Source organism: Mus caroli, unplaced genomic scaffold (genome assembly GCF_978045245.1).
Source record: "Mus caroli unplaced genomic scaffold, Mus_caroli_1 scaffold_16, whole genome shotgun sequence".
Classification (NCBI taxonomy): Eukaryota; Metazoa; Chordata; class Mammalia; order Rodentia; family Muridae; genus Mus; species Mus caroli.
In genome coordinates, this window is record NW_028227271.1 from 39,271,353 (window position 1) to 39,284,543 (window position 13,191).

The 13,191-nt window shown below is 40.3% G+C and overlaps 1 protein-coding gene across 3 annotated transcripts in view; it reads left to right on the top strand.

The window, feature by feature from the left end:
- The window catches only part of Adcy8 (adenylate cyclase 8), a 218,216-nt gene that overhangs the window by 108,426 nt on the left and 96,599 nt on the right, over positions 1-13,191 (top strand). For all 3 annotated transcript variants that reach the window (XM_021183269.3, XM_021183267.3, XM_021183268.3), the window contains exon 5: positions 3,769-3,896. In XM_021183269.3, the coding sequence (XP_021038928.1) occupies positions 3,769-3,896 (128 nt within the window). The remainder of the gene's footprint in view (positions 1-3,768; positions 3,897-13,191) is intronic.

Consider the following 13,191-nt stretch of genomic DNA (forward strand, 5'->3'; position numbering starts at 1 on the left):
GAACTTGGCAGATAAGGAGCCAGTCTTCCCATATATATTTTCCCCTGTATACACATATGTATCAAATAGATAGCATATGCTATATATTTTGTATATGAAATATGTTTTATGTAATATGTGCATATATATACACAAATAGATGATAAGTAGTAAATACATAGATTATAGAGAGATAGATGATAGATAGATAGATAGATAGATAGATAGATAGATAGATAGATAGATAGATAGACAGAGAAATGATATATTCCCATTTTCTTAGGGCCTATAGATTTTCAAGACAGTTGCCAGCTTTACGTTTTTGTTTACAAAAATAATGGACCTTGGATGTGAACATTGTTCAGTGTCTTCCTAAAGGGTAGTTGATCCTTTTATATGATCTCTTTATCAGAATACATTTCTGTCAGGAGAGCTGCCATTTTGTGCTGTCATATAATTCTTGAAGGTTAAGAGAGGGCATTTATTGAGCTCCAGATTTATACATGTATGATCTTGAGAGCCCCACCTACCTACATATTAGCGGTGTGGGCTTTGCCTATGGAAGCCTGAAGACTGCCTCTATGACTCACAATTCAGAAGGTAGATGAAAAGATGGTGGCATAAGATGAACAGGAAGACTGTAAAGTACCTTTGGCTGGTGCTGCATGCTTTATGCAAGGTGGCTCATCCTTTCCTTACTTAGATTTTTCCAAAACATTCTCACTTCAGTGTCCATGGGAATATCAGAGACTTGGAGTCATTGAGTAGTACAGCTGTAGTGCTGAGGACTGTGCCAGCTCATCTGTGGCCTAGAAGATTCTCTGTATATTTCACCCTGTTGCTTTTCTCTCTGTAAAGCAGAGGTGACAGCTATCCGTCCTGTATGTGTGAGGCCCAAAGTAAAAGATAAGAAACAGCATGGTGGACACAGAGAAGGCTACTCCCAAGCATCAACTGTCATTGACACTGCTAAGGGATGGCCATGTGTCCTCTGTTACACATCAACACAAGGTACTTTCTTTTGACCTTGTCATATATAGAGAACTAAAACTCACTTATCAGTGTTTCCAGGATGTTATACGAAGCAATGAAGCTAGCAATCCTGACAGTCATACAGATAAGACAGAGTCTTAGACCAAAGTATTTCTTGTCCAATCTCTTTCTTTTCATCACTCACCATAGCCAGGAAGGAGGCAACCTCTACACCTGAACCTTTTAGCACTAGATTCTCACCAACCCAAGTCACACACTCCATTCCCTCCCTCAAGTGATTCTTCATGCCTAGAACCTAGTCCTTGCCTTCCAACAAATCAAAGGGCTTAAAACACTGACAGTCTCCTTTATGGGCAAAAATCAAGATATCTATATAAATCTTCTAACTAACTCTGTGTGTGTGTGTGTGTGTGATTTAAATCTATATATTAAATTAGAGGACTAAATTGATAAATCTCTTCCTCTCCTTATCTCCTGGTTAAATTTATGTCCTGTAAGTTGATGTGGAGAGAGGGAGAGAGAAAGAAAGAGACAGAGACAGACAGAGAAAGATGAGATACACACATTAGAAGTTTGTTCTGTTGTGAAGAATGATGAAACCATGACATTAGGAAGAAAAAAATGAATGGGACCGGAGATCATTATGTTAGATAAAACAAACTAGACTCATAAAACAAATACTGTGTCTTCTTTCAAACAGAGAAATTTTATCTCAAGAGCATGAGAGGAGAAAAAGTGTGATAGCCAAGATAAGAGCAGCATCGTGTGACACCTACCATGCTGAATTCATTTAGGTGTTTTCTTTAAGAGTAAAGAAAACTTCCTAGTTTTGAAGTCTTGAAAAATCTTTGCTCTTTCAGAGAATAGTGCTAGTAGAGAGTCGTCTCCTCTTCCTCTTCTTCCTCTTCTTCCTCCTCCTCCTTCTCCTCCTCCCCCTCTTCCTCCTCATTCCTCTGGCTTTTTAAGGTGTGGTCTAATTTGTCCCATGCTATTCTCAAATTCAGTATGCAGTCAAAGCTGACCTTGAACTCCTGATTTTTCCTTCCTCTACCTCCTGAGTTCTAGGATTACAGGTGTTGGACACCATACCTAGATGATAACATTTCCATTGGTGTCTGAGGCATTTGCTAATGGATTTTTCCTTTTTTTAGTTCTTGGATACATTTTTGAAAGTTTTGTTTTATGACAAGGCCTCAAGCTGATAGAATTTTCATTATTGTTTTTGGTGGTTGCTGACAGATTATTTTTATAATCTTGATGGATTTTGCAAAAAGAAAAAAAAATGTGCTCTATTACAATATCCTAAGCCTTTTGATGTTTTTAATAATGGTCGTTAGTTCCCTCTTTCTGATTACACTTAATCAATAGCTCTTTTATTAAAAAATAAAAAACCTAATACTTTGGTTGAACAGCCAATAGATTGGAACCCCAGGCTCCTAAAATCATCCTGAAGTCAGGTATGCATAACACTGAAACCTACAGGGTATCTCTGTGCCTTCTTGGGTAATTGGGAAAGTTCAGAAAATCAGACCCAGTCAGAGAAGCATCAGATTCAAGTTCTGCTTGACTGTTTTTTAGCTTGTAGTCAATAGTTACCAAACTGCTTACATCAGGAAGTCAGCACAGTGCTTTTTATCTTGGTATTTCAAGGGTGTCAACTGAGCTGCCAGCTCAATGAGACCCTTTCTATTTACAACTTCTTTCTCAAGCCTGAGACCACTTTTTCCAAAGATAGACCCCTACCAAGGAAATCATAGCTCTCTATGGCTCAGCCCTAGAAGGCCTGTCAGGATACTCAGCTCGAACCATTCATCTAAAGAAACCACGTCACACAGTTACTTGGATTGTAACACAATATCAGAGTTGGCTGATTAATTTACTGTGGAAATATTCATTTTGCCTCAGTTTTGAGTATCAAACAATGATTGTTTGGCTCTACTACTTTGACCTGTCATGAGATTGCAAACCATTAACTTCATGGAGGCTGGGGCAGAAAGACCACATGGTAGAATGGTCCCACATCAGCAGTACATCCACCCAGGGACTAGAAAACCATTGACTACATCTTTGGGGTGCTAACTGTCAGAAACAGGACCGAAATGTTTCTGAAATGGTGGCAGGATGGGTGGAGTGGAGATGGAGCCCACAGAGATTTCAGACCCCAGAGATCAGCATCAGGGTGTAAATCTAACTTTTATTATTCAGTACAAAACTTATATACAGTTCTGTAGCCAATAATGTCGGAGTTACATAATCAAGAGCCAAAGGAGGCATTACACTGGCTGACCTGCTGAATCTAATTTGCTTGTCTTGACTCTGTAGGGGAGGGGGTAGATTGCTCAGTGGGGATGTCTGTGAAGACAGAGGAAGCACAGCACTCTGGACTTGGGTCCTTTGTTCTGTTTCCCCATTTTGCTGTTAGCCACTTTAGATCTTGAGCTGTGTAAAGCCCAATCAGGATTACTTGAACCGGCGCAGGAGACTAAGACGCCTGGCTCTGAGTCTTGCTTCTTCCTCCACTAGGATCACTCTTCCATCCCCCACATATGCCTTAACTCTTCAAGTTTCCACCATCTCACCAAGCACGAAGCTGTAGCCCAAGAATTTATTATCTACAGTATTATTTGCAGGACATTTCAGGTCAAAACTATAGAAACTGTAAAAGCAGGTTCTAAAGTTGGGGGTTTCTGACTGAAGTACAGAGCACTTGACTCCATTTGCTTCTTTCCTCGGGCATTCTGATGATCTGGTCCTCTTGATGACACGGTCCTTTCCCTACCACTTTGTTCCTTTCAGGAGCATCATTGTCTTCGCATTAAAATTCTGGGGGACTGCTACTACTGTGTGTCTGGACTGCCTGAGCCCCGCCGAGACCACGCTCATTGCTGTGTTGAAATGGGCCTCAGCATGATCAAAACTATCAGGTACGTTGTCATTGCCTCCGTGGTCCTTGCAGCCTCGCTGTATGTGGGAGAAGATACATGGTCCAGTTATCCTTTGCTGAAAATATTGGAATGTGGTTAATGTTTTGTATATCTGCTGATTCTCCCAAAAGAGCTGGTCTCCTTGTCTTATGATTACACTTCACTTTTGATCAGTTATACAGAAACTCTGAATCACAAATGAGGACATCACAGTGAGGACAAAAAAAAAAGAAAGAAAGAAAGAAAAATGAACAAATTCTCTTTGGAGAGCAGAGCAGGAAAGGTGGACTTGGTACATACAATTTCAGTGCAGTACAATAAGCTCTGAGTAAAAGCTAGGATTTGGGGAGGTTAAAAATATGTATCAAAAGATGGCCTAGTCAGCCATCACTGGAAAGAGAGGCCCATTGGTCACACAAACTTTATATACCCCAGTACAGGGGAACACCAGGGCCAAAAAGTGGGAGTGGGGGGAGGGTATGGGGGACTTTGGGGATAGCATTGGAAATATAAATGAGAAAAATACCTAATAAAAATATTAAAAAAGGAAAAAAAAAAGAAAGACCTGCTGATTTAACTGCTGTAGTGGAAAAGGTGCCTAGGGTGAAGGTATCTAAGATGTCGTTTGAAATATATTCTGTATAGACATCAGTAGGGTGATGGAGGTAGTGTGTAGAACTCTGAAAAGAAGATAGGCATGTATGCAAAACAAAATGAGCTGCAAGTAGTGAGGTGTGGAGTACAAAGAGCAGTGTTGGTCTATCCATGGGTAAAAGCCAGAGCCCACAGGACCTTGATATAACTGAACCTTAATGTCAGTTAGTATTGGCTTTTGTGTGTGATGTAACTAGGTTTTGTCAACACACTTGTCCAGTTTCTAATCAAAAGGATGAGTATGATGGCTGGAAGAGTCTAGAGTTAAACTGTATGACCTTGGGATTAAAGTTCATCCCTGCCGGGTGGTGGTGACACACACCTTTAATCCGAGCACTTGGGAGGCAGAGGCAGGTGGATTTCTGAGTTCGAGGCCAGCCTAGTCTACAAAGTGAGTTCCAGGACAGCCATGGCTACACAGAGAAACCCTGTCTCGGAAGAAAAAAAAATTAATAAGCTCCTGGTGACATGAGCACTATTTCCAAGGCTAAGTTAAATGCAAAGATGGCCAGCCTTCGTGCTTCTAAATCTCTTCAATAACTTTCCATCACCAGAGACCATATATCAATCACAGCAGTAACTTATCTTCAGTGAGGGTCATGCCATTTATCACATGGTAAGAAAATAGTATGAAGGTCTGAGAAATGACTCAGTGGCTATGAGTGTAAACTATTCTTGTATAGGACCCAAGTTTAGTTCTCATAGCATTCACATTGGGCTTCTCACAATCACCTATAGCTCCAGATCCAGAGGATCATACATCTATCTTCTGCCCTTTACAGGTACTTGCACTTATGTGCACACACAACCACATACATACATATGCACATGCAAACACACACACAAACACACACATGGACACAGACACACATACACACATAGACATGGACACAGGGAGATGCACACACATGGATATATACATATATATATATATATATATATATACATGGAGAAGGTCATATATATACATATGTGTGTGTGTGTGTGTGTATAAATATGACCTTCTCCCCCATTCTTTGAATATCGAGTCAAAAATTTTAAAAATTTAAAAATTTAACAGTTCTCATGGTTAATCTTTTTAATTTTTTAATGTTCCCATAATCCTAAGAAGAGGAACCAAGGGGTCATGAGGTAAAATAGGAGTGGATAGTGTTTGCTGTGATTCTTGTGACAGAAATCGGAGTCTTCACAGGCAAAGAGATTGTTGATGCCAACTCTGGCGTTGTTCTCCATCTTCTGTAGGATGAAAGTTCCCTCTATTTAAGCTATAGGCTCAAACCTGAAGTTTCCTTTAGGTCAGACTTTGGTGAGTTAACTGTTCATTTGGACACTTGAGGCTCTTGGCCTTTAAACAAGGATCAATTTTGATGTTTGAATAGGTTAAAAGGCAATGAGACAGATACCCAGGTAACCAGAGATCTCCACAATCAAGAAGGTACTTATCCTGTCAGCCAGTCAGTAACTCTGTAAGCAAATGTTTATTAAACTTTTCCATGAGTGAGACTTGTGCAAAACCCTGGAAACATTTGTGAATGCATTTTCTCTAAGCCTTCACTCTGCATGACCATAGAGAGTCTACTTGGGTTTATATGTAAAGCAAAGAAGCCAGAGTAGACATCCCTGAAGTGTCTATCAGTACTGAATGTCTGTGAGTTATACCTATGCAAACCTCACACTCAAATAATAAAACATAATGCCAGCACTCCATAAGAACAAAGTGATGCTGTAAAAACAGCATTGTAAAGGAATGGAGCATGCCCAGTTCACTCCTGTGTCTCTTACTGCAGAGAACCTTATCCCTGGCCCTTTTAATGGCTAATTTGATGCCTTTGCAGAGCTCTGGATTTGGACAATGTGAAGTGAAACTAAGATCAGTTGAAATGATTTGAGGGCTTTCTTCCATTCCTTTATTAAGTACCACTTTTACTTCCTTAGGATAAGACACACTGGCTGCATATTTTTTTAACTACATGACTCAGAGCCTATTAATACCCAAAGAACTCCTTGATTATAATGTAGGAGACTTGAGGTCCAGCATTAATTCTTCAGTTAACAAGAAATCATGGCATGGAGGAATGAACAGAAGTGCTGGATTTAGGCAAGCTGTGGTTGCAATTGACTCAGGCTTCTAGAATCTCCACTCCTTCTGCCAAGTATTTTCACTCTGGGAGATGGATGCTGAAAATACACTTCTGTGTGTGTAAAAGAGAATCCAAGTTACTAGCTTTATCAAGAGGTGATTGCTGTTTGCCAACTTATCACTTGCACATGATGCATTTGTTTTATTCTACCTCAAAGCACTTATTCCAACAGAAAGATGTGGTGTGTGTGTGTGTGTGTGTGTGTGTGTGTGTGTACATATATTTGTATGTATATGAACTTCACATAAGTGTGATTGGTGCACACATAGACACACACACACACACACATTGACTATTGAACCATAAAAACGAAAGAACTTCTGTGATTTTTAACAACATAAGTAAGTCTGGAAGACATTATATTCGGTGAAATAAGTCAAGGATCAAAAGACAAACGCTATATGGTTTCATAAATGTGATATGTGAGAAAGCTGATCTCCCAGAAGCAGAGATGAGAACAGCAGCCGGAAAGTTACTGTTCAAGGGTGGAAATTTTCTGTTTTAAGAATATCCCTAAAAGACCTTGTATACTACTGTGACTGCAATCAATTATATATTGTATCTTGAAAAATGCTCATAAAGGTGAAGCCTACATAAAGGTAAAACATGCCAATTAGCTAGTTTTCACCATTTTATGGTGTATTCATAATTCAAAACAATGTTGCTATACAATAAGTACATACAATTGTGTCTGTTAATGAAAACAAGAAATAAGATATAATAAAAATATAATGAAATTAAATAAGATAATTTAAACACTCACAGGCAAGGGCCAAGAAAATCAAAGTAATTGAGGGAGAACTGGCTAATTATCTCAGTAGCTAAAGGTGTTATCTTGCAAGCCTGATGATCTGAGCTCAATTCTTGGAATTCACATAAAAATGAATGAGAGATACAACTCTGTAAAGCTATAATCTGACCTCCACACAGGTGCAACGACACCAATGTGCCCACACTCACACATATCTTACAAACACACACACCACCAACAACAACAACAACAACAACAGTAATAAAATTTTCAGAGCTGGAGAGTTCCATAGTTTCAGTTTCCCTAACTCTTTGCACTCTTATTAGCGACCACTGAAGACAGAACAGTGGTTTTGTACCCTTGATCCAAACACATTGGTATTCATTTGTTCCATCTACCCAAGCTCTGGTAGCAGTGGCTGCCACCCCATCACCAAAGGTATCTCCAGAAGGTAGTGAGGAACATGTGACATGTGTCTAGAAGTGGCTGCTTGAGTCCTAGGCATCCCTAGACTACATCCCTGATGCAGGAATGTTAGGAAGAAATATCATTCAGAAGCAATCCTTTCTCTGGAACATTCTCCCATAGATGATTTTCCCAATTTAGTGCATATATCACCCCTTTAATTCAACTTGACCCTGACCAAGCAGTGCATAGCCCATTTTTGCCCCTAAACCCACAGTTTAAAAATAAATTGATCCTGCATTTTTATTGGCGGTAATACTCAGGTTTTGTTTCTGGTTTTGGTTTTTTTATTTTTGCTTTTGTTTTTTTTTTTTTTTTAACTTAGACATGTAATCAAAATGTGTTACTATAAAGTTCTTCTGATTTAAAAAAAAAAGTAAAACAATTTCATCTGCCTTTGCAGTGGTAGCTACATAATAGGCCTTTTAACAAACAAACAAAAAAATCAAAATTTTCCCCTTGGAGACAGAGACATGAAGAATAAGTCATCATAACAATCAAGAATGGTAAAAGTTTTTGTGCAGTCCCTATCCCCACTTCCCCTGTGTTCCTTAATCCTTCCCCCAGCACTTCCAAAAGGCTTCACACACTCTGTCTCATGTTTGGCTGTGGGTATCTGCATCTATTTCATTCAGCTGCTGTGTGGAGCTAGGTTACTCTCTGCAAGCATAACAGCATATCATTGATATGTCAGGGACTGGTTCTTGCCCATAGGTTGGATCTCAAGTTGGACTAGTCATTGGTTGGCCATTCCCGTGGTCTTTTCACCATCTTTGTCTCTGTACTTCTTGTAGGCAGGACAAGTTTTGGGTTGAAGGTTTTGTGGATGGGTTGGTTTCCTAATTCCTCCACTGAAAGTCCTTCCTGGCTATAGGAGATAGCCACATCGGACTCCATAACCCCCCACCACTAGGAGTCTCAGCTAGAGATACCCTCATAGACTCCCTGGAGTCTACCCAATCCCATGTCTCTGGCACAAGAAGACCAACAAAGCCAACTAACCTGAACCCTTTGGGGCCCCCAGGGACTAAACCACCAGCCAAAGAGCTGGGCATAGACACCCCATGCCTATGTAGTAAATGTGCAGCTTGGCCTTCATGTGGGTCCCCCAAACAACTGGAGGGGGCTTACCTGCCTCTGTTGCCTGCCTATGGATCCTAGTTCCCTAACTAGGCTGACTTGTCTGGCGTCAATGGGAGAGGATGTGACTAGTACTGTAGTGACTTGACGGACCAGTCTGGGTTGGTTTCCAGGGGGAACCTCTCCCTTCTCAGAATTGAAAAGGAGGGGGAACAGGGTTGTGTGAGGGGGAAAGAAGGAGCTGTGTCAGGATATATAGTTAATTAATAAATAAGTAAATTAAAGTTGTAAATGTGTTTGTACATGTATGTACATGTCTTTGTATATAGAGAGACATGCACACATGTGATATGTTCATGTACATGTAATAGTATATTTGTGCAATTTGATTATATATATATATATATATATATATATATATATATATATGAATATATGCCAAGAAGAAATGAAAGGTATCTTCTCTGTCATTAGTATTCTAAACTCAAATTAAGACAAGAAACCCTGGGACATATTCTACAGACAATATGAAGTCCCAGGCACTGTGGAAAAATGAGGGCCCAAAACAGATATCAAAAGATCACTGTGAGTCAGAATACCTTTCTCTGCAGTTGACTCTGGCTGAAGGAAACAGTTTAGAGATACTTTTCTACCAATTGAGGAGAAAGAACAAAGCATACGGAAATTGTTTTTAAACGAATAGTAAAGAGTGGCCAGACAGGGAGTTGGCACCTCAGGTGTCAACTCAGACACAATACTTAAGTATCTATCATGATATTATATTTATGTTTTAGTTGACATCATTCTGAGAATTTGAGTCAGGACTCGGCTGCATTCAAGGTGCATTTGTTACTGGATGTGATTGTGGTGAATACTCCTTAACAAGGCGTGATTTAGAAGGCACAGGCTGCATGAAATGGATAGCTCTGCAGTGGCAACAGCAGACCCCATCGTTTTCCATCTGACCTCTCACCAAAAGTGTGACCATGGACAGATGACTTAACTTAGAGGCCCATGTCCTGTCAAAACAGAGATCACTGGAGTCCAACTGGAGTGTGCCTTTAAAAACCCAAATAGGCAAATAGATAACATGCACATTCTCCTAACAGAAATAGTTTTACCATTTAATTTATTTTAAAGTATATATGTGGGTGTTGTGCACCTTTGAATTCAGGTACACAGGATGTCTAGAAGAGATAGTCTTGTGCCCAGTAGCTAGAGTTACAAGCAATCATAACATGGTTGCTGGGAACTGTTTTTGACTCTTCTATAAGAGTAGCATGCACTCTTAACCATTGAGCCACATATCCAGCATCATAGAAATACTTCTAATAGACTCTCACAGATGGCCCTGAGTTCTGGTAGTATAAAACTTACCTTGACATGCTATCAAAATCTATTCCTCTATCGTGTCTTCTATCCAGTGCTTTTAAAATAATCATAGTTACTTGAGTATATCAGTCACTTGGGAAGCACTGAGGGAAAGATTTTGTGTGTATTAATTCCTTATGTCATCATAAAAAAAAAAAAACACAACTCAAGGAGTTAAGTGGGATTGGCAGGCAAAATACTGAAGCATTCTGCATGCCTACTTTATGCACTGGGCAGAGTAGTCAGAGCCAATTGTTGGAATCTGTGTCAGCCACAGACAGCTAGTGCTGCTGAATGGCCTCATGCCAACTAGTGGAATCCCTGAAAATAAGTTCCACTTGGCCAGTGGGGAAAATAATACACACAGAGGTCAGGGAATGGCTAAGAGTCACATGATTCATCAATGGCAGCACAATTCTATGGAGCCGTTCATTGCCATAACCCATGCGCTGTCTGCCTCTCAGGCCTACATGCATTCAATTGCTCCAGATACTCACAATCTACCATCAACGCCTGAAATACCAACGAACAGCTTAGGAGACCTCATACCTCTTCCTAGAAAGAAAGAAAAAAAGGAACAGCAGAACTAATGTTAACAAAAAACTCAGTAAATGTCCAAGAATAACATGAGAATAAGCCCTAATCAAAATAACATTGTAGCAAACACATTTTAGAAATAAGCTGTGAGGTAGTTAATTAGGGGCCAGGGGCAGAATATAACTTTATTTATAATGAAGAATTCAGTACCATCTCACTCACGTCTTTTCATAAAAGTAAATTAATTAAAATGGGTTTCAATAATAGTTTCTATTACATAGATTGAAAAGTGGCCCCAGGTGGCTCCTTCTGACAAACCCTGGGTCTATTCTGGGGAGCCTTATTAGCTGAGGAGATGCCAGAGTTGACACTGGACTCCTCTTGCTGCAATACTTTTATTAACAACCTATAAAGGGTGTCCTTGATGAATCCTAATGAAATTTGTAGAGCAGAGTCTTTTCAGTGCAATTGCTAAAAAGCTGCAGGAATGACTCCAGAATGCCAAGTAGGAACAGCCTTTTTCCAGAAGTTATGTAGAGCAAAGGTCCTAATCTTGTGGTAGGGTTGCTTTGCCAAGCAAGATGGTAGGACAAGGACTATAAAACAGGAATCATCATGGCTCTCGTCACTTAAGCAAGAGTTCCAAAGCCTGCCTCTCCATACCCTTTCCTTTCTCTTTCTCTCTCCTTCTTCCTTCCTCCTCTTTCTGCTCCCACACCTTCTCCATCCTCTGACGTGCTCTTTCTGTTCTCTACATCCCTGTTTCTCTGCCTCTTGTCTCTGTATCTCTCTGTCTCTGTCTCCCTGTCTCTCTCTCTCTCTCTCTCTCTCTCTCTCTCTCTCTCTCTCTCTCTCTCTCTCTGTCATACACATAAGAGTGAGTTTTTCTCTCTGTGTGTATCTTTCTCCATCCTTCTAAAGTCCCTTCCTCATCCTCTTTGAAAACATCACTAAATATAGCTACATTGTAGCTTTTCTCGTTGTTTTGATGAAACACCTGACAGAATGCTCGTGGGGGGAAGAAGGGTTTATTTGGTAGTCCATCCCACCTGGAAGAGCCCAGTTCTGGGAGCATGGGCTGCTCGCTCCATCTGGGCAGATCCGGAAGCAGAGAGAGATGAATTCTGGTACTTACCTAGCTTTTATCATGTTATTCAGCTTGGAGTCCCAGCACATGGGATGATGCCAACCACATTCAGGACATAGTCAGTTAATCTTCACTGAAAATGCCCAAGAGTGAGTCTCACTAATACCCTGGGCTAAGGGGTTACTTAATTTAATCAAATTAATTATTGACATTATCCATCTAAATAGCCATCATAAACCTGCTGTCCTTTTAAATGCAGGCATTCAAGTGCTGTTCAGCACCTATCTAGTATTTATTGTCAACAACGCAAACGTTGAGGGACTGTTCATCTGAAGGACCTGCACACCTTACTTCAGTTAACAGAGAAGCTATATGAGAAACTATTCTTTTCTCCAATTTCCAGGTGAAACTGGAGCTCTGATAGGCTAAAACCAAGCACGTGACCACCCCAGACAAATGACACACACCTTGCCAGTGACAAACCAAGAGCATGAGAACAAAGGCAGTAAAGTTGTTAGAATAATTCTGTTATTCCTACAGAATAGAGAAACAGGAACCCACTAGACATCATAATTACATTAGTGGTGCATGGCACAGCAGAGCTCTATGACTCTGAAGAAGTATACGTGGAGTAACAGATAGAAATACATCTAGGACAAATGGTTTTCTTTTACCGAGACTATAGGTCTCTGAACCGACAGAAGCAAGCAGAGCACAGGGCTGCAAGCAGACAGGGCCTGTGATGTCCACCTCAAGCTTCAAGTAGATTGCAGCTTACCACACAGAGGTGAATGACTAAGCCACCACGCCTTGACAGTTACACAGTGATAGGTTGGGCTAGCTCCTGCTCATTTACAGAAACAAGTTCTTAAACTTGCAGAAATGTTATGTGCCAGTGGACATCAAGTTGGAAGCTTCAAATCAGATAGGAGAAGAACATTTACAACACAGTAGTCTGTTCCCTAGAATTGATTGTGAGACATTTTTCAGCACGACACTGACTCTGAACTTCAAATTCATTGTTCTAATGGAATGTGACAGAGGCTGCATCAGGCATCACAGACAGACCCAATCACATGTCAAGAAAGTCTTATCACAATTGGAGTCTGTACAGAAACCAGCACAGGCTATAGTGCGTGTGTGTATGTGTGTGTGTGTGTGTATGTGTGTGTGTATATGTGTGTGTGTATGTGTGTGTGTGCGTCTGTG